Source organism: Cyprinodon tularosa, unplaced genomic scaffold, assembly GCF_016077235.1.
Source record: "Cyprinodon tularosa strain WSP-4 unplaced genomic scaffold, ASM1607723v1 ctg797, whole genome shotgun sequence".
Classification (NCBI taxonomy): domain Eukaryota; kingdom Metazoa; phylum Chordata; class Actinopteri; order Cyprinodontiformes; family Cyprinodontidae; genus Cyprinodon; species Cyprinodon tularosa.
Genome location: NW_024039559.1, coordinates 161,415 through 188,877, shown reverse-complemented (window position 1 = coordinate 188,877; position 27,463 = coordinate 161,415). Strand labels below are relative to the sequence as shown.

General features: G+C 41.1%; 1 protein-coding gene across 4 annotated transcripts in view; it reads right to left on the bottom strand.

Annotated features, from left to right (window-relative positions):
* Positions 1-1,470: 1,470 nt before the first annotated feature.
* LOC119774002 (small conductance calcium-activated potassium channel protein 2-like) overlaps positions 1,471-27,463 on the bottom strand; it is a 173,663-nt gene continuing 147,670 nt past the window's right edge. For 2 of the 4 annotated variants that reach the window (XM_038271257.1, XM_038271259.1), the window contains 2 exons: positions 8,629-8,698; positions 1,471-3,683 (listed from right to left, as the gene is read on the bottom strand). In XM_038271257.1, the coding sequence (XP_038127185.1) occupies positions 3,378-3,683; positions 8,629-8,698 (376 nt within the window). In that variant the 3' untranslated portion in view covers positions 1,471-3,377. The remainder of the gene's footprint in view (positions 3,684-8,628; positions 8,699-27,463) is intronic. The other 2 variants (XM_038271261.1, XM_038271258.1) reach the window with 1 other exon arrangement.

The window sequence follows — 27,463 nt, the reverse complement described above, 5'->3', positions numbered from 1 at the left end:
CCATCTGGAAACCTTCCGTTGAAGTAATTTTGGGAAGGGGCGAAAATACTGGTTAGCTGATTGGCCTATGTTGGTGATAGACGGGCCAAATAAACCAATCAGATCAATGAAGCATATGACGTACTAACAGAGCGACGACGAAAACACAACCACAAGCCAGGCTACTCTTGCCTAAACCAGTCGGGAGAAGAGCAAAAACATCTTTTTGTCTAAGAAAAGCCTCCAGAGCAGTGTTTTGCTCTTCTTTCTTTGAAGAAATACTCTGTAATTCCGATAAAACTTGCTCGATAGCCACGCTAACGCTAGTTTCATCGGCTGAAGCCGCCATGTTCTTTAGACTGAACTGTCGCGCTTCTCGTTGCGCCACACCTCAACCCGCCTCAAAGCCAACGCTGATTGGACGTTCGTTTGGTGAACGGCTCCAAATTTTCTTTAACGGAGAGTCTCCAGACTGATTAGTGAGTGAAACCTTGAAAGATCAGGATGGTCTCACAAGGCTAATCTTATGGTAGCAAAAAACAAAACAAACAAACAAAGAAATGGCTTCTTTAGTTTATCCAATTTCAAACGTCGGTCATAGTTGTACGTTTTTCCTCTTCTTACACGTTTGGAGCATTTTATAGTTTTGGTAAAGAGAAATCGTTCTTTGGAGCGCATTCATCTATTTATTTTTTCTCCTGGTTGATGTTATTGGCGGCGCTGCAGCTCATGCAAAAGTACAGAGTGTGGAAAAGACAAAGAGATGGTCTGTGTTTATTAATACAGGATGAGTGAAACGAATGAATGCACTTTGTAAATAACAGGACTATCAAACTTTAGGACCTTTGGGGAAATATTATGTGTTTTCGAGTAAATAGCTTCAAGTCCATTTCCACTCCTGAGTCAGAGGTGTAAAGCCTGGCTTGTGGTTGTGTTTTCGTCGTCGCTCTGTTAGTACGTCATATGCTTCGTTGATCTGATTGGTTTATTTGGCCCGTCTATCACCAACATAGGCCAATCAGCTAACCAGTATTTTCGCCCCTTCCCAAAATTACTTCAACGGAAGGTTTCCAGATGGATATGCGGAGCAAATCCATCTGGCGGAGTCAGGTTAGTAACTTATGCCCCACATATGGCATATGCTGGCGTACGTCGAGACATTTTGAGCATCCTCAAAGTTTCTTGAAGTACCATGTCGACATGTCCCAGCGTGTTTCGGTGTGCTCATAACTTATCGAACGTATGCCAGTGTTTTTGCCCGATTTTTCGTACATCAGGCATACGCTGGTCTAAATTGTAAAGGTGAGACTGGATTCCCAGCTATTGCTCAATGGGATGGTCTTGTTTTACAGAAGACACAGTCTCTACATGTTTAGTTAATCTATGTTGGTAAGAAACAGATTCCCTGGAGCTCTTGGTTTCTCTTTCATTTTCTTCTTCTGTGGTTTATGACATTAGGATAGGGGCCATCGTTTGTAGTGAACAATAATATAATTTTTACTTGTTTATTTTTGATAAAACCAAATTGTAAACTTTATGAACACATCTTAATGTCTTAGTCTCTGGAATCGGAAAAAAAAAGAGCTGATGTTACCTTAACCTGATGTGATATTTACAGTTCAGACGTAGGAGTGATAACAGTCAAACAGTCAGCATGAAAGCCAGGAAGAAAGGCAACCTTTCTGCCTCATTTGAAGAGCCATCAGTTCAATGTTCCGTAGGTATTTTCAACACTTTTATTTGTAGCCTTTTAATAATCTTTTGTAATAGTGTTTTTTTTTTTACTTCATATTTTGAACAGGGAATGCATTACAGAATTAACATTACTGCAACTCTCTAAGATCTGCAAATCTAAAACGCTAGATATTCTAGTTAAAAATGTAAAAATGCATTTAAAAAAGGATAGAAAGCGAAAAAAACAAACAGAAGTAACATAATCAAAAGCAAAAATTGTGAATATTCAAGGCAGGAAGATTGTGATTTCTTGTCATTTTTCAACAGAACCATGCAAAAAAAAAAAAAAAAAAAAAAAACCCCGTCTGGTTGGTTTTTATTAAAAACCCGACCGGTGACGCGTGGCTGGGTGGCTTGTAGGATGCGATTCAAGCCATGCCACTTTAAAAAAGACCACAGGAAGCTCTAATTAATCGGTGAGTAAGGTAAGACTACTTCATTTTTCATCGTGGTGTGCAGCACTCTCCGTCCCGACGAACAAATCCTCTCCAAATTAAACCTCTGAACTTTTGATCTGTTATTGTTAGTAGAAATAGAAAAAAAAATATATATATATATTTAACGTTTGGAGTTGCAGTGTAATGGAGGCAATGATATGCATTACATTAAGACAAGTTTCTTTACATTTTTGGAGAGGAATGTATCTGAAAAAGGAATGCAATGTTGTATTCAGACTGTTGACATTGTAAAAAAGCTTTGAAATTAGTAATTAAATAACCCTCTACTATTATACATTCAGGCACTGAAAAATCACATGTCAATATGTAACTAAAAAAGATAGTTGCTCTCTTTTTTTCCTCGGTAAGAACAAGGAAGGTGATACCTTGAAGTTGGCAAACGAGTACATTTCTCCTACCTTGTAGTAAATGCCATAAGCATCCTCTTAGCGACTCTTTCATGTGACAGTTTCTCCTCCCTTTGAAGTGCATTTTTTTTCACACCCTGACCTGAACGTCAGAGCTTCCGTGGTTTTTTTCTCCTAAAGCTTTCACCCTAAACTATGACAAAGAATCCATGACACTTGTCTTTTGTGAGGGAAATCAAATGTTTTATCTCTCCTTGGACAAACAGAGAAACGGACAGATGGACGGACAGATGTCCTCCACGGCCTCAGAGGGCCAGCAGGTGACCCGACGACCTCCGTTTCCCCCAGACCAACATCCTCCCGTGCGGTTAAGGACTCTCCGGTGTGATAGCCAGCTCTCACCCCAGCGACCCTGAAGCGACCCTCAGTCGTTTTTTTTTTCTTTTTTTAACTATACAAGGGCTTTTACAAAAAAAGCTAACAGGAACAGCCATACAATGGCTAAAACATAAACCATATCTCTACTTTATCTCGGCCATTTTTTTTCAAATTGATTTTTATTTATTTTCTCTTTGACAGTTTTGGATGCATTTGTGTTTTCCCGTCTTTATGTTTGCTTTTGCTTGTTCTCTTGGAGACGCTTTAATCCAGACCTGTGCTGAGAGGCTCAGTCACAGAGAACCTGGATTATTTTGAGGTTTCAGATTAGTTTTTTTTTTTCTTTTTCGGTTGATGTGTGGGAAAGAAAAAAAAAAGGCAGAGAAAGAGAGAGAAGAGATGAGCAAGATGTGGGTTTGTGTTTAGGTTTCAGGAAAAGGTGTTGGAGCTCGTGGGAGGCTAACGGAGGGATCTGTCGAGGTTATCCGCTGTCAGAAGACGTGTGTGGTGCTGTGGAGGGAGAGCGCCGCCTTCGGGTGGTGGAAGTCCAAGATCTCTCTGAGCGCTCGGAGCGTTCCGACGCTAGAGAGGCAGGCCGAAAGCGGTGAACAAAGCCGTCCAGGAAGTCCTGTTGCTGCTGGGTTATGGCTTGGGAGATGAGGCAGGGCAGTGCCTGCAAACTGCCCGCCACAGAGTCCAGCTTGTCCTCCAACGTGCCGATGCGCTTGTCCAGCTCCTCGCTTCGCTCCTGCAGCTCTGACACCAGGTCGTACATCACATTCTGGGTCTGATGAAGGAGAGGATGGAAAGACACGTGGACAAAAAAAACAGAAACAATTACATGTGCAAGAATGACACAATAATAAAACAGGAAAAATACATTTCACAATAAAATCTAATGACCAACTAAGCAGGGGCAGATTTAGGAAATTTGGGGCCCTAGGCAAAGACAGGCTGGGGGCCCTCTAAATTGAGAAGACAACACAGAAAGCAGATTCATTATACAGATAGAGAAATTTTAATACAATAGACATCCATTATTTGTTCTAGGTTTTGTCCCTCTCTTCGTTTATTGCTGTTTTCCTCTCTATGCAGGAGGCGGGTAACCTGACTCCGCCAGATGGATTTGCTCCGCATATCCATCTGGAAACCTTCCGTTGAAGTAATTTTGGGAAGGGGCGAAAATACTGGTTAGCTGATTGGCCTACGTTGGTGATAGACGGGCCAAATAAACCAATCAGATCAACGAAGCATATGACGTACTAACAGAGCGACGACGAAGAGGAGCCAATTGATAGATCAAACTCTTGCTGAAACCAGCCGGGAGAAGAGCAAAAACATCTTTTCCTCTGAGAAAAGCCTCCAGAGCAGTGTTTTGCTCTTCTTTCAGTGAAGAAATACTCTGTAATTCCGATAAAACTTGCTCGATAGCCACGCTAACGCTAGTTTCATCGGCTGAAGCCGCCATGTTCTTTAGACTGGACTGTCGCGCTTCTCGTTGCGTCACACCTCAACCCGCCTCAAAGCCAACGCTGATTGGACGTTCGTTTGGTGAACGGCTCCAAATTTTCTTTAACGGAAAGTAGCCAGACTGATCTGCGAGTGAAACCTTGAAAGCTCGCGAGATCAGGATGGTCTCACGAGGCTAGGAGGCGGGGTTACCAATGTACTTGCTCAGGAGAGCAGAGTTCGCTGCTTTTAGATGTTGTCGCCAGAGTCTCCAGTAGCAGAAAAACGTTGCTAAATTTGGCGCTAGGCGCTAGAGGGGTCTGAAAAGTGGCTAAATATAGCGACTAAAGTGCTAAGTTGGCAACACTGCTCTTTGCATCGTTTGTTTTCAAATGGTTTGCTGCTGTCTGTTTGGACCTTTCTGAACATGTGCAGCAAATGGATTGATCCAATATGGTGGACACTGAGACACACTTGGTATTATAAGCGTTCTGATGGCATTTTAGCAAAAACTGTTTTAACAAAAGCATAATTAATGTGCACAAATAAGGAATAGTTGGATTAACTATGAACGTAAACAGAGTTTTATGGGGCAACACCTGTAGAAGGCAGGAAGAACTGGAGATGCACAGTTTTTAATATGTCAGTATTGATTATATCTTCTCATAGATTTAACAACCAGCCTCTCCAGTATATTTATAGCCAGAGAAGGCTTTTAATGCTTTGTGCATTTGATTGAGAAGATCCATTTATGTAATTAAAAGGGTTTCCATAATGAAGGATCAGCATCGGTGGTCATGTTACTGTGCATGAGTTTTTCAAATGCACGAAATAGCATTTGCTGTTATAATAGTACAAATATATGTATGTGTGTTATTGTGCTTAGATACACTTTACATTTTACTCTAAGGACTACATATATATAGAGGTTTAAAAGGAAAAAAATGAAATACCAAAATATGTCATGGAATAAATAACTGTATGATTGAATATAATATAAAACATGAAATTTAAAATTAAATAAATTTACCATTATATTTACATTTAATGAACAAATCAACCATTTATTTTGTATTTATTTATTTCTAACTTTTATCATTTTTTTTATCAATAATTTTTTTTCATCATTTATATTTATAATTTATTTATTTTCTATTAAAAGTCATTAAATCATTAAACATACCATCAAATGTAAGATTGAATAACTCAAAGCACCTTTAAACAAGTAAATATTCAAATTCAGAGTTAAAAAATTGGATAATTAAATAACAGTTTAATATGCATTTATTTACATACACCGTTCATAGTTTTACTCTGTATTTATTTATTTCATGGCTTCTGTGGGGCAGACTCTTCATGAAATGTCAACTTGACCCATCAAACCCAGTGGGCGGGACTAGGGCCAATTCAATAGAAACCCTGACGTTTGATTCGCTGTTTCTCACAGAGAAAGAAAGGAAAACAAATATTTATCAAATATACGGAGAGGGGCGGATTTAGGAAATTTGGGGCCCTAGGCAAAGACGGGCAGGGGGCCCCTCTGAATAGAATGCGCACTTTCATCTGGTTTGGTCTGCCGCGGTTTCCGTAGACTCGTGAACGCGCTTTCAGGAAATCCTATACACTACTGTTTATGCTCTAAAAACATTCTAAATGACTTCGTTTCGAGTAAATTCTGGATGCTACCCACTCAGGACCCTTGGAATACATTGGACGAGCAGTATGGAGGAATATTGACACGTTTTTTGTCGACTTTTATGGACCTTTCTGCCTCGGGCGCCATAGACCTCCATTATTTGAATGTCAGCAGACAGCAAGAAGCCTCCCAGATCTCCAGATGCATTTGAAATATCAAAAAAGTACTCCAGAGTGTTGTTCAGCAGGGGGGTGAGTAGAAAATGAAGGCTAATCATGTTTTGGGTGTACTATTCCTTTAATATGATATTTTTGTTTTACCATTTTTTTTGGTCACCATTACTCTGCAAAGATTCTTATTTCGACCGTTGACATATGAATCAAGATGTTACGACCAAAAAAATATGATTGACAGATGGACCCTTGATATATGATTAGCCGAATTTAGGTGTTCAAGCTGACGTATAACTTACAGATTCTAAGACAGGATTTTTTTTTTTTTATATGGAAATTTTCTAAATTTTGGGACAATACGGTCTGATAAAAAGTACATTTATAGACACGTTTAAGCCAGAATGATATGACATTTAAATATGACTTCCCTACGACTTTAAAATCAAGTTGCTACGTCTTTGGACGATGCAGGTTTTCTAAAGCTGGGCGTACACTGCATTTTTTTTCAATCATTGCACTCAGCTACAACCGCAGGGTTTTGTTGTACAGTTGTCACTCTGTGCAGCACCTGCTCACACTGAACGTCTAAAATCCACGTGGGACTCAGCTCCGCAGTGAGATGGCACTCGGACTCCTCTATCCGGAAGCCAAATGAGTAGAAGCGGAATTTAGAGTGAAACGCGCTGCCTTGGAAATTTGCGCAATTTTGTGCTGAAAGCCCTAAAAATAAAAGGTGACGACATATTTGGACAAAGACATGGTTGAGCAAACATGGCTACTACGGTCTGTCAATCTTAAAAGAAAGAACTCCATTTCACTCATTGCACCCCCGCCATGCTTCTCTGCTTTCATCTGAGAGGAAGAAGAAGAATCCTTGTTTGCGCACTGAGTGATTTGCCCACGACGGCCGACTGAATTTCAAACGTTTGATTTTCTCCCAACTAGTGTTGCAACGATACCAATACCAGTATCGGACGGGGCCCCGATACTGCCCTAAAATGGTGGTATCGGTATTGGCGAGTACCAACAAATAGGGCACCGATAATATTTTGAGAGCCATAAGTTTCTTCAACTATTGTCACCCATTCCTGGTAGGCAATAAAAAGTTCTACTGGATTTACATTGTATTAGATTTTTTCGTGATTCACAAAGGTAGGCAGCAGCTTGACAAAGCCATGATGGCAATTATTTTACATTATTATGGTATCGTATCGGCTGATACTGCACAGCCAGGTATCGGGTATTGGGGCCAAAAAAATGGCATCGGCGCAACACTACTCCCAACCTTACGATTCCTGATCGGGAGTTGGTCGTGAGAGGCCGATCGCCCCTCATTACCCCCTGCACACTACATCAGGCTGAAAGATGGTCGATCTAAACATTCTGGCATGACTGGATAGTCGGCCAAAAATCATACAGTGTATGCCGGGCTTAAGCCATTACAAGGCTACTCTATAAAAGCCTGGAACTCAATGCTAATCCAGTAACTTTGAATTGAGAAAGCTTCCTGGATGGGAAGCGAAATGTCTTCAAACTTGGAAAACGAAGTCCAGTGGATTGTTATTTAACTTTAACTTGTTGGACTCACTTAACAATATGTACAAATAAATAGGAAATATCTGTTCTAATAGATACAATCTCTCTATAGCAAAAACTTAGTTTGTTTTCACTAATTCACTTAGGAGACACTCTACATTACACAGAAAGGAAATCCATCCCATAGATTGGAGCTTTTGGGCTTTAGACTTTGTTGGCTCAGTGCTCGCCTGCCTGGCTGTGTGTTTTCTGGACGGGGCCGCCTTTTACAGTTGCTGTTTGTATCTCTGCTTCTGTCTCCTTGAACCCCAGTGGGCCTCAGCAGATGGCCGCTCACACTGAGCCTGGTTCTGCTGGAGGTTTCTTCCTGTTCAAAGGGAGTTTTTCCTCTCCACTGTCACTACAAACATGCTTAGTGTGAGGGATTGTCTTCAAGTCAATGAGTCAATGCAATCAGCTGGTTTTCCTTAGATAGAAAACTTTGAATCAATTTGACTGGATGATCTGGTTGAGCTGTAAGTGCCTTGAGATGACTTGTGTTGTGAATTGGCGCTATAGAAATAAACTGAATTGAATTGAGACTGCGTGCATGTTGTTTCACTGCTGATTCTGTACCATTGTCTCTGACTTGTTAAAGTGTTAGTCTATTTCTATTCAACATGATTCTTATATTATTTTATTGTGGATTCGCTACAGGAATTAAAGGACCACGGCAAATCTCAAGTCCACTAAGGGTTTAAAAAATGTTACACAGTACCTCCTCAAATTTGCATTAGCCTCATACATTTCAAAGCAACTTGTTGCAAATGTACGAGCGCTTGTTATAATCTTCATTGATCTTAACTTTTGATGTCAAGCAGCATTAGAAAGTAAGAAAACATCTTTAATGCAACTTTGCTTAATTTGTAAGAAGCCCCATAGAAGGAAAGAAGACTTGCCTTTGCAAGGTCCACCAATGTGTTGGCCTGATCGTTGAGTTTTCTCTGCTCCATCTTCACACTGCGCAGTCTGGGTGGGGCAAGGTCGGGTGTTAATAGAGGGAAGATAGAAAGCAAAGTAGAGAAAGAAGAATGCAATGAAAGACAGGAGGAAGGAAAGAGATATGTGGATTTAAAGATTAAAGAAGGGGACAGAAAAGGCCGATAAAGAAGAAAGAAAAAGCAGGAAAATAAAATCTTATTAGCAATGTTCTCATATCATTCACAGTCAAATGTGATACATGCACTTAAAAAACATCTTCCAAATCTGTGCATACATATACTTTGCAAAACTGTATATGTATAAATATATATACAAAGATGTGCATAAAAGCAAGCATACTTAGCCTTGGTAAATACACTGCCAACCAAAACATGCAGAATTACAGAAGCATACTACACTCAATTTTAATGATTTTAAAATTTATGCCTTTTTGCGTGAAAAACAAACTTTGTTTATAGACTTAACAAATAAATCAGCTGACAGCAGCAAGTCTTAAAAGGTTCTTTTTCTGAGATTTCATCTTGTTGTAAATAGGGTTGGGCGATGGGGCAGTCTTCTTTCTGCTTTTTGGGATTTATAAAATAAAGTTGTCAACAATTTACAGTTCAAATTCAACTGTATTTTCAAAAACTTTTCCCGGGGAATTTGGATTTCATTAAAGTTGGATAAAAGTATTGAGCTTTATAACACCTTCAGCCCTGCTCCTGGCGATGTGATCTCCCGTCTAGCAAAACTAAAATAAATTACGTCGCCCTAAACAGACTTCACTGCTTGCATCAGTCCTTTACTGCTCTTATACGATGATGGTCACATAATTACAATTTTATGAAAAAGTTTGTTTTTTTTCAGCAATTTCATTCCATAATCTTTTATATATAATCATTACACTCAGACTAATATATTTTGTTAGGTTTATTATTTATACATCAGATTAAGACAGAGTAGAAGGCCTTCCTTCACATTGTGGATGTCACTGTGTGTACGGAGGTCATCTAATCAGGACAGCCTTCGTGTCTTTAAAAATACACAGGATATGGGAACATCTTGGAGCCGGTCTGATAGAGGAGAGCTATCTGTAACCCTGAGGCATAGAGGCAAGCTGCATGAAGTTCAAAACATGGATGGCGTGTCGGTTTCTGATACGGACAGCTAAACATCAACATGATGCAACACATAGGGCCGGATCTATCAAAGGTTTGCGTGTATAAAAACGTGAGCTATTTCACTGCGCACGCTAAAAAATGTACAAACTGATCTATCAACAGCGTGCTAAAAGGATTTGGTCTTTAAAGGAATAGTACACCCAAAACATGATTAGCCTTAATTTTCTACTCACCCCCATGCTGAACAACACTCTGGAGTACTTTCTTGATATCTCAAATGCATCTGGAGATCTGGGAGGCTTCTTGCTGTCTGCTGACATTCAAATAATGGAGGTCTATGGCGCCCGAGGCAGAAAGGTCCATAAAAGTCCACAAAAAACGTGTCAATATTCCTCCATACTGCTCGTCCAATGTATTCCAAGTGTCCTGAGTGGGTAGCGTCCATAATTTACTCGAAACGAAGTCATTTAGAAGGTTTTTTAGAGCATAAACAGTAGTGTATAGGATTTCCTAAAAGCGCGTTCACGTGTCTACGGAAACCGCGGCAGACCAAACCAGATGAAAGTGCGCATTCAGCTCGGCTAAGAACTCATGCTCTTCCTCAACACTGAAGTCCTCAGACATTTTTCTTTCGTTGTTTCTTTCTTTGCACAGGTAAACAGCACATTTCTTCTTCTACACTTGCATTATCGGCAGAGCAGACGCTGAATGCGCACTTTCATCTGGTTTGGTCTGCCGGCTTCCGTAGACTCGTGAACGCGCTTTCAGGAAATCCTATACACTACTGTTTATGCTCTAAAAACATTCTAAATGACTTCGTTTCGAGTAAATTATGGACGCTACCCACTCAGGACACTTGGAATACATTGAACGAGCAGTATGGAGGAATATTGACACGTTTTTGTGGACTTTTATGGACCTTTCTGTCTCGGGCGCCATAGACCTCCATTATTTGAATGTCAGCAGACAGCAAGAAGCCTCCCAGATCTCGGGATGCATTTGAGATATCAAAAAAGTTCTCCAGAGTGTTGTTCAGCATGGGGGTGAGTAGAAAATGAAGGCTAATCATGTTTTGGGTGTACTATTCCTTTAAAACGTGCTAAATAGCGCCTCTTATCCATTTAGTACTTTTTCTGCAATGAATATGCAATATGGGGCGTTTACACGCAAAAGTGCGTCTTGTGGGAGGAGAACATGTAAATATATTAATTTAGCACTCGCAAAGTGATTTATCAAACCTGAAAGCAATTTTGCTAACGGTATCTGACTCTATATTTAACACGTTTCAAAAGAAGGTGCAAATGGTCTGTATGCGTAATTGCGCACACATGGCAGCGGTTATTGTCGCAAGAAGGAGACATGGAAATGAAGCAAGGAGACGCAGAGAACGCATTTTTTCACTCCGTGTCAATATTTTTGGAATGAACGAGGAAACGATCATCAAAGCATTTCGTTTATCCAGCATTGCCAATTTGGAGCTGTTGGGGGAACTCCGAATGGATTTTGAGCCAGCCACAAGGAGGACCCACGCAATACCAGATTGCTGTCCGACGTTCTAAATGCCATGTCGCCCTGACGCCCTACCGGAGAACCCCGACCTCCCCCCCTGCACCTGTGGAGCAACATGTCAATGCTGCGGGGATGCGTACGCGCAGTAATCTCATCCACAGTCACTTGTTGTGAGCCATTTGGTATGTGCATTTTTCTACAGGCCAATACAAAACACCTGTTGTTTTTTTTAAACTGCAGTGAAGTAGAAATTCAGCCACATACCACCTTAGGGAATAACGGTTGCCAAAGACTTTATATATATATATATATATATTTTTTATTTTTTTTTTTGGAGGGGGTGGGGGTGTCACTGTAAGATTAAAATTTCTTAATGCACTAGTTTGTACAAACTACAAACTACTTTGCCGCAAACCACAAAACGCGCAAAACCATAATTTAAATAGGGTGTCTCCTACAGTTTTGCACCTGCCACCAGTTACGCAATCACTCTTGTTAAATCACCCGCAAACCATGGTTCAGCCCCTCGCGCAAAATTCCAGCTTGCGGGCAAATTACTGCACGCAAAATTGGATCTTGATAAATCCGGCCCATAGACTCATGAGCTATAAGAAGCAGGAGATGACCTTGTTCGGGGCTCAATCTTTGCCGGACGCTCGCGGACGTGATTTTTGAGCCCAGAGCTGTTCAAGCTCCAAGCATTTTCTCTGTCCTGTAACGACCTGATCTGGAATAAACTCTGTTATTTTTTTACTTCTTTTTTATAGTCCTTTTTTATATGGTTTTACCAAGTTTGAGTTAAGAGTAGTAAATAACTTGCTCCCAGGAAAAGAACCGTGAGGACATAACCGTTAGGGGACATAACTTCCTCATTTTAACAATTTCAAGTGTTTTTTTTTCTTCGACAACTAATGAAAACACCAAATTCAGCATCTCAGGAAATTTGAATATTGTGAAAAGGTGAAGACACCTGGTTTTAAACTCTTATCTGCTGAAAACACCTGCCTGTAAACGGTCTCTCAGCGTAGTTCTGTAGGCTACACAATCTTTGGGAAAACTACAGACTTGACAGTTGTCCAAACGACGACCATTCACACCTCGCACAAATGGAGCCAGACATAAAAGGTCACGGCTAAAGACGCTGGCTGTTCACAGGGCTAAGTGTGAAATCACATTAATAGAGAGATAAAGAAGATATGTTAAAGAAACATGTACAAGCAATCAGGATAAATGCACCCTCAGGAGGATTGTGAAGCAAAACTATTCAACATTTGGGTGAGATTGACTAAAAGTGCTTTCAGATGCTGGGAGTTCACCTCTCTCCACAGTGTTTACACCCTGGTCTGCATCAGCAAATAGGAGGAGCTTCAGCTGATAGGATGAATGGTGTGTGCTTCGTTAGTGCAGGTTTTTGCTGTTAAAAGGGTCATTTTTAAAAAATAAAATAAATCAATATAATAAAAAAGATCATATGTGCTCATTTTGTTTCAGAGCTGTTAAAGATTCAGTTTTAGGTGATCTGGGGTTCAACTAGCTGACTATTAATTTTGACCGCTGACGTCACCATCGGAGCAGACATTAATGCTAAGCCCGTTTCAGAGCATAAACTTGCATAACATACGTAATATGACATTTTTACGCTGGCATTTTATTTTATTATTTATTACAGTGTACATGTTTACCTAAGTTAGTGGCTGGAATGATTGTTTTAAAATATCAAGTTGTCCATCAGCCTCCCAGATTGTTCAGTTTAGACCTGCTGTCACCCCTGGCAACCTCCCTGCTTTACCTGTCATGGTCTCACTTTCGGCACTTCATAATAAAAGCACAGGTTAAACTTAGCCTAACATTATAGACTGCTGAAGCCCAAGATGCGCTGAAAAAGTAGATCACTGGTTCATCCAGAGTTATGTCTGAATAACAGTCCTAACTTCCTTGTAGATCTACTCGTGCAGAAAATACTGGTTAGCTGATTGGCCTATGTTGGTGATAGACGGGCCAAATAAACCAATCAGATCAACGATGCATATGACGTACTAACAGAGCGACGACGAAGAGGAGCCAATTGATAGATCAAACTCTTGCCGAAACCAGTCGGGAGAAGAGCAAAAACATCTTTTCCTCTGAGAAATACTCTGTAATTCCGATAAAACTTGCTCGATAGCCACGCTAACGCTAGTTTAATCGGCTGAAGCCACCATGTTCTTTAGACTGAACTGTCGCGCTTCTCGTTGCGTCACACCTCAACCCGCCTCAAAGCCAACGCTGATTGGACGTTCGTTTGGTGAACGGCTCCAAATCTTCTTTAACGGAGAGTCTCCAGACTGATCTGCGAGTGAAACCTTGAAAGCTCGCGAGATCAGGATGGTCTCAAGAGGCTACTGCAGCGCAGCGAGTCTTTTTTAACTGGAGCAGCTTCACCTAAACTTTAAGAAGCTGCATCAGCGGCTTTTTTAAGCTGAGGTGGAGGCACTACTGCTATACTGCAATGTTGAACTGGAAGAAAATAATAATGGAAAAAGATTTTATATATCTTAAATACTAAGCTTTTGTGTAGTATTTCTCTTTAAACATTTTTAACATAAAACAAAAAGAATATTTATTGCCATAAGCTGGAGGGGCTTCTGGGGAGCCTTCCTCGATCACCCTGGTAACGGGCATGCTTATAATAAACAAAATTAAAAGAAATAAACATTTAAAATATTTCAGTCTTCTTGTAATGAATAAAATATGAGATAAAACTTTCACTTTTAGAACAGATTAAACAGAAGTTAACTAACATGTGAAACTAAGTCGTATTTGCGGAGCAACATCAGCAAGCAGTAAAATGAGACTTAGTTAAAAAACACCTGACTTAGTGTCATGGTTCTGTGCTTCCTGGTTCTGTTTAAGCTTTATTTTTAAGTTTGATCGATTGATTCATGTCATTCTGTATTTTCTAGCTTATGTGTTTGATTGTGTGTCATTCTGGTTGTGTTTTATTTCTTATGTATTTCTTGTTTACTCTCTGTTGCCCCTTTGTATTAGTCTCCTTTCCCAGAGCTCCCTTCTACATCTTTCTGTCCACACCTGCTCCCAATCAGTTGATTGCTCCATTCTTGGTTGTGGTTGGCATTTATACTCCTCCTCTGCAGCTACTCAGAGCTGGATCCTCTACATTCATTCATTCCCTCCTTGACCTCTGTGTTCTCCTTTGTTCTGGTTCCTGTGTTCAGTGATTAGTTATTTCTGGATTTAAGCTTCTGTTACCAGCATTTGGTATTAAATCTGCAAAAAAAACACCTTAAAGGAATAGTACACCCAAAACATGATTAGCCTTCATTTGCTACTCACCCCCATGCTGAACAACACTCTGGAGTACTTTTTTGATATCTCAAATGCATCTGGAGATCTGGGAGGCTTCTTGCTGTCTGCTGATATTCAAATAATGGAGGTCTATGGCGCTCGAGGCAGAAAGGTCCATAAAAGTCCACAAAAAACGTGTCAATATTCCTCCATACTACTCGTCCAATGTATTCCAAGTGTCCTGAGTGGGTAGCGTCCAGAATTTACTCCAAACGAAGTCATTTAGAATGTTTTTAGAGCATAAACAGTAGTGTATAGGATCTCCTAAAAGCGCGTTCACGAGTCTACGGAAACCGCGGCAGACCAAACCCTTTGAAAGTGCGCATTCAGCTCGGCAAAGAACTCATGCTCTTCCTCAACACTGAAGTCCTCAGACATTTTTCTTTCGTTGTTTCTTTCTTTGCACAGGTAAACAGCACATTTCTTCTTCTACGCTTGCATTATCGGCAGAGCAGACGCTGAATGCGCACTTTCATCTGGTTTGGTCTGCCACGGTTTCCGTAGCGTCATGAACGCGCAGGCGCGCGCTTTCAGGAAATCCTATACACTACTGTTTATGCTCTAAAAACATTCTAAATGACTTTGTTTCGAGTAAATTCTGGATGCTACCCACTCAGGACACTTGGAATACATTGGACGAGCAGTATGGAGGAATATTGGCACGTTTTTTGTGGACTTTTATGGACCTTTCTGCCTCGGGCGCCATAGACCTCCATTATTTGAATGTCAGCAGACAGCAAGAAGCCTCCCAGATCTCGGGATGCATTTGAGATATCAAAAAAGTTCTCCAGAGTGTTGTTCAGCATGGGGGTGAGTAGAAAATGAAGGCTAATCATGTTTTGGGTGTACTATTCCTTTAAAACGTGCTAAATAGCGCCTCTTATCCATTTAGTACTTTTTCTGCAATGAATATGCAATATGGGGCGTTTACACGCAAAAGTGCGTCTTGTGGGAGGAGAACATGTAAATATATTAATTTAGCACTCGCAAAGTGATTTATCAAACCTGAAAGCAATTTTGCTAACGGTATCTGACTCTATATTTAACACGTTTCAAAAGAAGGTGCAAATGGTCTGTATGCGTAATTGCGCACACATGGCAGCGGTTATTGTCGCAAGAAGGAGACATGGAAATGAAGCAAGGAGACGCAGAGAACGCATTTTTTCACTCCGTGTCAATATTTTTGGAATGAACGAGGAAACGATCATCAAAGCATTTCGTTTATCCAGCATTGCCAATTTGGAGCTGTTGGGGGAACTCCGAATGGATTTTGAGCCAGCCACAAGGAGGACCCACGCAATACCAGATTGCTGTCCGACGTTCTAAATGCCATGTCGCCCTGACGCCCTACCGGAGAACCCCGACCTCCCCCCCTGCACCTGTGGAGCAACATGTCAATGCTGCGGGGATGCGTACGCGCAGTAATCTCATCCACAGTCACTTGTTGTGAGCCATTTGGTATGTGCATTTTTCTACAGGCCAATACAAAACACCTGTTGTTTTTTTTAAACTGCAGTGAAGTAGAAATTCAGCCACATACCACCTTAGGGAATAACGGTTGCCAAAGACTTTATATATATATATATATATATTTTTTTTTTTTTTTTTGGAGGGGGTGGGGGTGTCACTGTAAGATTAAAATTTCTTAATGCACTAGTTTGTACAAACTACAAACTACTTTGCCGCAAACCACAAAACGCGCAAAACCATAATTTAAATAGGGTGTCTCCTACAGTTTTGCACCTGCCACCAGTTACGCAATCACTCTTGTTAAATCACCCGCAAACCATGGTTCAGCCCCTCGCGCAAAATTCCAGCTTGCGGGCAAATTACTGCACGCAAAATTGGATCTTGATAAATCCGGCCCATAGACTCATGAGCTATAAGAAGCAGGAGATGACCTTGTTCGGGGCTCAATCTTTGCCGGACGCTCGCGGACGTGATTTTTGAGCCCAGAGCTGTTCAAGCTCTAAGCATTTTCTCTGTCCTGTAACGACCTGATCTGGAATAAACTCTGTTATTTTTTTACTTCTTTTTTATAGTCCTTTTTTATATGGTTTTACCAAGTTTGAGTTAAGAGTAGTAAATAACTTGCTCCCAGGAAAAGAACCGTGAGGACATAACCGTTAGGGGACATAACTTCCTCATTTTAACAATTTCAAGTGTTTTTTTTTCTTCGACAACTAATGAAAACACCAAATTCAGCATCTCAGGAAATTTGAATATTGTGAAAAGGTGAAGACACCTGGTTTTAAACTCTTATCTGCTGAAAACACCTGCCTGTAAACGGTCTCTCAGCGTAGTTCTGTAGGCTACACAATCTTTGGGAAAACTACAGACTTGACAGTTGTCCAAACGACGACCATTCACACCTCGCACAAATGGAGCCAGACATAAAAGGTCACGGCTAAAGACGCTGGCTGTTCACAGGGCTAAGTGTGAAATCACATTAATAGAGAGATAAAGAAGATATGTTAAAGAAACATGTACAAGCAATCAGGATAAATGCACCCTCAGGAGGATTGTGAAGCAAAACTATTCAACATTTGGGTGAGATTGACTAAAAGTGCTTTCAGATGCTGGGAGTTCACCTCTCTCCACAGTGTTTACACCCTGGTCTGCATCAGCAAATAGGAGGAGCTTCAGCTGATAGGATGAATGGTGTGTGCTTCGTTAGTGCAGGTTTTTGCTGTTAAAAGGGTCATTTTTAAAAAATAAAATAAATCAATATAATAAAAAAGATCATATGTGCTCATTTTGTTTCAGAGCTGTTAAAGATTCAGTTTTAGGTGATCTGGGGTTCAACTAGCTGACTATTAATTTTGACCGCTGACGTCACCATCGGAGCAGACATTAATGCTAAGCCCGTTTCAGAGCATAAACTTGCATAACATACGTAATATGACATTTTTACGCTGGCATTTTATTTTATTATTTATTACAGTGTACATGTTTACCTAAGTTAGTGGCTGGAATGATTGTTTTAAAATATCAAGTTGTCCATCAGCCTCCCAGATTGTTCAGTTTAGACCTGCTGTCACCCCTGGCAACCTCCCTGCTTTACCTGTCATGGTCTCACTTTCGGCACTTCATAATAAAAGCACAGGTTAAACTTAGCCTAACATTATAGACTGCTGAAGCCCAAGATGCGCTGAAAAAGTAGATCACTGGTTCATCCAGAGTTATGTCTGAATAACAGTCCTAACTTCCTTGTAGATCTACTCGTGCAGAAAATACTGGTTAGCTGATTGGCCTATGTTGGTGATAGACGGGCCAAATAAACCAATCAGATCAACGATGCATATGACGTACTAACAGAGCGACGACGAAGAGGAGCCAATTGATAGATCAAACTCTTGCCGAAACCAGTCGGGAGAAGAGCAAAAACATCTTTTCCTCTGAGAAATACTCTGTAATTCCGATAAAACTTGCTCGATAGCCACGCTAACGCTAGTTTAATCGGCTGAAGCCACCATGTTCTTTAGACTGAACTGTCGCGCTTCTCGTTGCGTCACACCTCAACCCGCCTCAAAGCCAACGCTGATTGGACGTTCGTTTGGTGAACGGCTCCAAATCTTCTTTAACGGAGAGTCTCCAGACTGATCTGCGAGTGAAACCTTGAAAGCTCGCGAGATCAGGATGGTCTCAAGAGGCTACTGCAGCGCAGCGAGTCTTTTTTAACTGGAGCAGCTTCACCTAAACTTTAAGAAGCTGCATCAGCGGCTTTTTTAAGCTGAGGTGGAGGCACTACTGCTATACTGCAATGTTGAACTGGAAGAAAATAATAATGGAAAAAGATTTTATATATCTTAAATACTAAGCTTTTGTGTAGTATTTCTCTTTAAACATTTTTAACATAAAACAAAAAGAATATTTATTGCCATAAGCTGGAGGGGCTTCTGGGGAGCCTTCCTCGATCACCCTGGTAACGGGCATGCTTATAATAAACAAAATTAAAAGAAATAAACATTTAAAATATTTCAGTCTTCTTGTAATGAATAAAATATGAGATAAAACTTTCACTTTTAGAACAGATTAAACAGAAGTTAACTAACATGTGAAACTAAGTCGTATTTGCGGAGCAACATCAGCAAGCAGTAAAATGAGACTTAGTTAAAAAACACCTGACTTAGTGTCATGGTTCTGTGCTTCCTGGTTCTGTTTAAGCTTTATTTTTAAGTTTGATCGATTGATTCATGTCATTCTGTATTTTCTAGCTTATGTGTTTGATTGTGTGTCATTCTGGTTGTGTTTTATTTCTTATGTATTTCTTGTTTACTCTCTGTTGCCCCTTTGTATTAGTCTCCTTTCCCAGAGCTCCCTTCTACATCTTTCTGTCCACACCTGCTCCCAATCAGTTGATTGCTCCATTCTTGGTTGTGGTTGGCATTTATACTCCTCCTCTGCAGCTACTCAGAGCTGGATCCTCTACATTCATTCATTCCCTCCTTGACCTCTGTGTTCTCCTTTGTTCTGGTTCCTGTGTTCAGTGATTAGTTATTTCTGGATTTAAGCTTCTGTTACCAGCATTTGGTATTAAATCTGCAAAAAAAACACCTTAAAGGAATAGTACACCCAAAACATGATTAGCCTTCATTTGCTACTCACCCCCATGCTGAACAACACTCTGGAGTACTTTTTTGATATCTCAAATGCATCTGGAGATCTGGGAGGCTTCTTGCTGTCTGCTGATATTCAAATAATGGAGGTCTATGGCGCTCGAGGCAGAAAGGTCCATAAAAGTCCACAAAAAACGTGTCAATATTCCTCCATACTACTCGTCCAATGTATTCCAAGTGTCCTGAGTGGGTAGCGTCCAGAATTTACTCCAAACGAAGTCATTTAGAATGTTTTTAGAGCATAAACAGTAGTGTATAGGATCTCCTAAAAGCGCGTTCACGAGTCTACGGAAACCGCGGCAGACCAAACCCTTTGAAAGTGCGCATTCAGCTCGGCAAAGAACTCATGCTCTTCCTCAACACTGAAGTCCTCAGACATTTTTCTTTCGTTGTTTCTTTCTTTGCACAGGTAAACAGCACATTTCTTCTTCTACGCTTGCATTATCGGCAGAGCAGACGCTGAATGCGCACTTTCATCTGGTTTGGTCTGCCACGGTTTCCGTAGCGTCATGAACGCGCAGGCGCGCGCTTTCAGGAAATCCTATACACTACTGTTTATGCTCTAAAAACATTCTAAATGACTTTGTTTCGAGTAAATTCTGGATGCTACCCACTCAGGACACTTGGAATACATTGGACGAGCAGTATGGAGGAATATTGGCACGTTTTTTGTGGACTTTTATGGACCTTTCTGCCTCGGGCGCCATAGACCTCCATTATTTGAATGTCAGCAGACAGCAAGAAGCCTCCCAGATCTCCAGATGCATTTGAGATATCAAAAAAGTACTCCAGAGTGTTGTTCAGCATGGGGGTGAGTAGAAAATGAAGGCTAATCATGTTTTGGGTGTACTATTCCTTTAAACTCCAAACAATCTGACACTTAATAGCCAAAAGTTAAATTGTTCAGCCATTTTTAATTTTTTTTTCGCTAGCAAATAATGTGATTAATCCTTATAGGGTTGAATATTTGGAGACTAAGTCCATGTGGCTCATTTAAACTTCTATCTGGAGTCATTTAACTGAAAATGCCAGAAAAATAAGAGAGCCACAAATAAAATAAAGACCTTTGGCCCATGAATTTAGCTTACCTAATTTAGCCATATTAAATATGGATGTTATTTTTGATTTGCCAACTTCAAGTCAAACAAAAAAAAATGATAAAGCTTCTATTTTCATACTAAACTAATATTTCTGAAATATTCAGAATACACTGGGAGAGAGCAGACCAGACCAATGTAGAGCAGTTGTTTAAAAATTCATACATTCCTGATTATATTATGGATCACCTCCAAAATCTAACGGGTTGTAATTTAGGCTAGGATACACCTTTTGAAAAAAAAAAGAAATCAGAGAAATCTATCCATAGCTTTTCCGTAATCTTGCCAACCAATAAACCAACAGTACCGAAAATATTATCCATAAATGTTAAATGAGCACTTGACGGTGTTGTGAGCTGGAGAAATTCCACCTTTCTCCAGCAGAGTCCGCCGTGGATCCTCTGAGGGAGCCTCCGGCACAGCTGCAGCTCGTCAAGATCATCAGAGGATCCACTACTTAAGCTGTCTTCAGACCTTGCCTCAACGCCACAGTGTTGTTCCAGTTGGTCAGCGCTTAAGCCTAGATCCTCAGAGTATTTCGATGACTTTTGAATCCAGCTTGGATTTTAATCCCTGTTTCTGTTTTCCAGGAAACCTGTGCCTCCTCTGTGAAAGCTCAGGAAGAGCTAACCTGCCGAGCCGACCCTCAGAGCCAAACCTGAAGATTCACAGAGAACCTCCAAGCAGCTCTGGACTAGAGCTGGAAAACCCAAAGCCAAGGTCTGTTCAAATTAGACGTGAGATGCTGAAGCAGCAAACGGACTCTGCTGAGGAACTCTTCTCCAGAACCAACAGTGACTCTCCCAAAGCTAACCTCAAGAACCCTCAAGGTACAATCAGTAAACTTCAGGAAATCAAACCTCCGTTGACAACGCTAACTGAACTATCTCTCACGCAGACTCCGGTGAACCAGAATCCAGGCCCCGAACCTGAACCAGTATATTCTGTGTGTTTGTCCATAAATAAACTGTTAAACTTTCATCCTTGTGTCCGTCAGTGGTGTTCTGCATTCTTGGGTCGCTTTTAGTGAACCCATCATGACAGACGGATATAAAATTTACTGGATTCAATTTTTATAGAAATGTAATTGCAAGTTGGTTTACCTGAAAAAGTTGGCTTAGAAAGGCAGCTCCTGCACTAGCCTAATTCTGCACGTTTCAAACACGCATCAAGGGTAGTGATGGTGAGATGAAGCCTCAGGAAGCATTGAACCATTTGGCCAAATTGCTTCAACGATCCCCACAGTTCATGAGGCTTCATGTAAACATGTCACCACCTACTGGTGGACAGCAGAAGTACAGTTTGTAATAAAATCTGTGATTTGAACTGTTTTTCTTTTTTTTCCCTTTTTAAGTTCCCTTGAAATTATTAATGGTTGGTGTGTATAATACAATCTTTTGTAAGTTTTTTAAGTGTAAAATTTCTTAGAAAAATAATTTAAGGTGCAGCGTTTTTCTGCCATTTTCGTGAAATAAACTCAAGCAGACAGTGACAGTGTTTGTGCAAATTGGGCAATGATGAGCCAAATGAAAGGTGTTTTTCCACATTTTTTGGTTTTAATCAGGTTGGAAGTTGTATTTAACCAATCTTTTGACTAAACCGACCTAATTTACCCAATCTATATTTTTACTCGGGCAAAACAATGCAAATTAGTCTCATCAGCCAAAATAATTAAGTTTAATCGAAATTTTCAAAAGTCAAAGACAGGACTTGAACCAGCAACCTCTGGAGGGGGAGTGTGACTCTTACAGATGACGCCAAAATTCTTGCGCATTCTGAACCACTTCCCGAAGCGGTCACGTGGTATCACGGTAACAAGGCCTCAGACGTCATTTATTTTGGCCCCTCCTCTACATGAATCACGCCTCGACACGCGCTTCGGGGAAACGCCCCCTCCATTACTCGACACACCCCTCGAAGCCTTGGCTCATCTCATAACATCACTAATCAAGGGGCATCAAGGATTGCTGAGGCTTTATCAAAAGTCTGGTGCAGCGCTCCTTAAAGCATTTTGAGCATCGAGCAAGGCTCCTTATGAGCTTTTGAGAGTCGAAATCTGTTAAAATATAGACTTAGAGACTTAGACTTCTTTATTTGTCATTTTGTATGCACAGGGTGCATACAGAACGAAATTGCGTTACATACAGCTTATGAACGTTGCATTGATATTTCACAATGGCACGAGTTATAGAAAAATACAAAAAGTGCAGCAGTGGTCAAAGTGTGAACAGTGCAGAGGATAAGAGACAGTGTGCAAGTTGCAGTGGTTCAGTGCAAAATGGCATTTGTGCAAAAAATGCGTTATTGAAAAATACAATGAGATGAACAATTTAAAGGGCTAAAAGTTAAAAGTTCAGCAGCATTTGATGCCCGATAATGTGCAATAGGTGCAGAGTTCGGATTGTGGATCAAAGGTTCAACAGTCTGATGGCAGTGGGGAAGAAGCTGTTGCACAACCTGGTGGATCTGCAGCGGATGCTGCGGAACCTCTTTCCAGAGGGCAGCAGGGAGAACAGTCCATGGTGGGGGTGTGAGGGGTCTTTGATGATATTACGGGCTCGGGACACACAGCGCTGTGATGAAATGTCCTTAATGGAGGGAAGAGGAGCCCCAATGATTCCTTCCGCTGTCCTCACCACCCTCCTCACATTCTTCCAGTCAGAAGCTCTGCAGCCTCCACACCACAGAGAGAGACAGCTGGTCAGAACGCTCTCTATGGTGCTTCTGTAGAAGGTTGTGAGGATGGGCGGGGGCAGGCGGGCTCTCCTCATCCTCCGCAGAAAGTACAAGCGCTTCTGTGCCCTCTTCACTAGAGATGAAGTGTTTACAGTCCAGGTGAGGTTGTCCGTGATGTGCACCCCCAGGAACTTTGTGCTGCTGACCACCTCCACAGCTGAGCTGTTGATGAGCAGTGGAGCATGGTGGGGGCGGTTTTTCCTGAAGTCGACGATGATCTCCTTCGTCTTCTCCACGTTCAGGATCAGACTGTTTTCACTGCACCAGTCCACCAGCTGCTCCACCTCCTCTCTGTAGTCCCGGTCGTTGTCGTCCCTGATGAGGCCCACCACCGTGGTGTCGTCCGCAAACTTCACGATGTGATTGGTGGTGAACCTGGGGACGCAGTCATATGTCATCAGGGTGAACAGCAGGGGGCTCAGGACGCAGCCCTGAGGGGAGCCCGTGCTGAGGGTGATGACATCAGAGGTGTTCTGACCGACCCGGACCCGAAATATATTCTTAATCTTATGATTACCTAACAACCTGCAAAAAAAATCACCAGTCTCATTAGCTTCTGCTCTCCTGACGATGCATTAAAACCGAACATGATTATTTTGCTGCTGAAGTGAACGATTTACACGTTCTCTCTATGTAGATAGTGACTCAGGAGCACTGTGGGGCAAAGATCGCTATTTTAACAAGGCTAAAGGCATGTTTTGGGTGGAGAAAATAACATCGACCTGGTAAACTTCTCTATCTTCCACTTCTTCCACCTCACAGGCTCATCGCTACTCTCACTTCGCTGTTTTCACCAAAAATGTATCTTTTTTCAGCACAACAGCCACAACCAAAAGGATTGCGAACCTTACGCCACAACAGTCCCGCCCCATTGATAAATGACCAATCACATTCATTTTATTCACTCATGTAAAGTCGGGCACCACTCGGGAGAATTCGGAAATGCAACGGTTGGAACAGCCGTTTCCCTGCGACTTTAACTGAATCCGTGGTTACTTCATCAATGCATAGCTGCTAAAGAGTCTTCACAAGTCTTTGCTTGTTTTCTACTTCTTTATCGACAAAGTAAACAGGTGAAACGCTCAGAGCTAAGAAATTGTCCCCTTTTGTTTACCATAATTAAAGATTGCATCACACCATGACATCTTCCATTGGATGCACCACCACGTATGTTCATATAAAATATGATCGATCAACTACACTTATAACTTTAAAATCCTAGTAAAACACTACTTTCAACTGACTAATTTTAAGGCTAGGCTTAAAACTTTTCTTTTTGATAAAGCTTAAAGTTAGAGTGGCTCAGGTTATCATGAGCTATCTCTATAGCTATGCTGCTATAGCCTTAGACTGCAGGAGGACCTAGGGACTGCTTTTAATGTGTTTAATGTGCTTCCTTCTATCTCTATTCTCCCGTTCTGCAGCAACGTTTAACTTTACGTTCTCTATGTATTTTCTCATCATAATAGCTTTATCTGACCTGTTCTTATTTGTTTGTGACACAATCCCAGAGAGAAATATCAGATGGGCTGCTGTTATCAAAACCTGAGATTATAGATGGTAATGATGGGCATGTTTTCAGTCTTTAGTCCTGCTTCTCTCCTATACATGGGCTCAGCTTTTACTGTGAAAACTGGATGTGCTCTCTTTGAAAATTGGCCCAGAGCTGATCTACTTTACCATTCAGTTCCCAGGCAGAGTCGCCTATGAATCTAGTTTACCATACCACACTTATAGATCAGTGCTTCTATGTTATTTTTCTATGTCTGCTTCTGTCTCCGTGAAACCCCGTCAGGCTCGGCAGAAGCCTGGTTTTCTGGAGGATTCTTCCAGTTAAAAGTGAGTTTTTCTTCTCCACTGCTGCTGCTTGCATGCTCGCTGTGAGAGACTGCTGGAGAGACGATGGCCGTTTCTCAATTCGCGTTCTCGTCAAGTCCGTTCTTGGCGAGAACGCAGGAAGATCGGACTTGAAGAGAACGCGAGCACGCAAGCACTTATGTGTACTGGAACAGAAGCGTACTCGTGACGTCACTTGTGGCTGGTCACTCTGGTCCGCTCAACGTCGGACTTTTTTTTTTATTTCGCACTAACTCTGTAAACAGGCCACACAAGGAGGCTTAAATGTATAATGTTATCAGCTCAAACGATTTCAAAACGTACTTTTGAAGAACAACAGCAGCAGAAAAGGGAATGTTTAACTTACCACTGTGAGCGCTGTCTCGAATCAAGCTGCGGCCGCGGGGCATTCTGGGGAAGCGGTCAGTCTGAAGAACGCACAAGTCTGCTCTGATGCATGCTCGATAAAGAGGGCAGGGCGAGAACAACATCCGGGGATTTGGTGCGTTCTCGATCTGGCGTTTTCGAGAATTGGAACGGTACTCGGGCTGAGGCTGATGACGTGCCACGAGTACACGAGCATACGAGAACGCTCAAGAACGCATATTGAGAAACGGCCGATGACTCAATGGAATCAGCTGGCTTTCCTTAACCAATTTAGTGCTACTTGGTCCCAATGGAATTTCTCATTGGGAACCTACTAGCACTAAGTTGCTAACTGGTTAGCAAGATGCTTACAACAAAATGGCCACAACCAAAAAGATTGCGAACCTTCCGTCACAACAATCCCGCCCCATTAATAAATGACCAATCACATTCATTTTATTCACTCGTGTAAAATCGGTCACCACTCAGGAGAACTCGGAAATGCAACGGTTGGAACAGCCGTTTCCCTAAAACTTTAACTGAATCCATGGTTACTTCATCAATGCAGAGCTGCTAAAGAGTCTTCACAAGTCTCCTTGAAACCCCGTCAGGCTCGGCAGAAGGCCACTCACGCTGAGCCTGGTTTTTCTGGAGGTTTCTTCCAGTTAAAAGTGAGTTTTTCTTCCCCACTGCTGCTGCTTGCATGCTCACTGTGAGAGACTGCTGGAGAGACGATGACTCAATGGAATCAGCTTTGAGCCGGTCTAACTGCATGACCTAAAAAGAACCTGGAAATGACATCCGTTGTGAATTGATGCTATATAGATAAACTGAACTGAATTTTATTTTTTTCAATACATATAATTCAAGTATTTTACATAGAGTTTAGGTGTTAGGCATAGTATAAAACTAATTATAAAGAAAAATTTAGTTATATATAGATCTTGAGTAATAGGAATTTTGGCCCAATCACCCACCTCTAGTTTTAAGTTAAGTAAGCCAGTACTGGAGAGAGAAATCTTTCCCAAAAGAATGCAATATGCTTCTATAGAGACAACTATTAAATCCTGTTTAAAATATATATATAAAAAAATTCAATCTCTTTCTATCAAAAAAGTAAAACAATAACAAAAAGGAAAAAGATGGCATGCCCTTTTTTTCCCCAGTGCTACAAACAGCTTGGTGATAGGTTCTCATATATTCACACTGGTCACTCAGTAAACGTGCAGTGGCTATGACTGACTTTGTGCACAATGAAGCTAGAACTGCAGTAGGGGTGCAGTAAGTGATGTATGTGAGTCGATGCTACAGATAAAAGATGAAGCTCGCCAGAGATAAAACGCCTGTTTATGCTGCTAAAAAGACAATTTTTAAAAGGTTGTGGTGATACTAGTACACCTAACATGTTTTAAATCAGATATGTTATGTTACGACAAGCCCTCATTTGTATGTATGAGAGGAAGAATTTACTTGTCTGGCGAATTATGACCCAGGATGCCATTCAAGAACATCTAGCCATGATCAAATGAGAATATCAGAGCAGAGAGAGACAGACAGACATACAGACAATTACTGAAGTCTATGGAAAAACGACCTAGAAAATAAGTAAAAAAATTTACTAAATTAAGTGTATTTACCCTTGATTTGAGAAGGTAAATGAGATAGTTTGCCAAAGGAATGAGTATTCTTATTTTAAGTATAAACTGTCTTGTTCCATTGGCAAAATGTCTCTTGTACCTCATCAATCCAAGAACAAATGCACTTATTTTAAGAAAAATTACTTGTCTAGATTTAGATTTTTTTCCAGTGGGGACCTCAATGGGACACGGCTTTATTATTTGGATTATTTGAGATGACGTAAATATTTCTACGTTTTCTGGAAGTCAAAGCAAAGATGCGACAGTGGCGTCAGGTGTTAGCCTGGGTGCCATTCCGAACTTAGTCCCGCCCACAAATTGAGTTCGGGAAGTTCGGTCTGGCATTGCTCAACAGTAGCGCGAGCATGCTCGCACAATATCTGGCGGGCCAATCAAATTGTCAGGGCGGGCTTTATACAATGATGGACAGATGATCAAGCGCGCTTGGGTGACAACAACAATGGCTGCCGCTGGAGAGTTGAGGTGAGTAGATTCTGCTATTAGGTCTGTTCTAGAAGATATCGACAGCAAATTAATTTTAAAA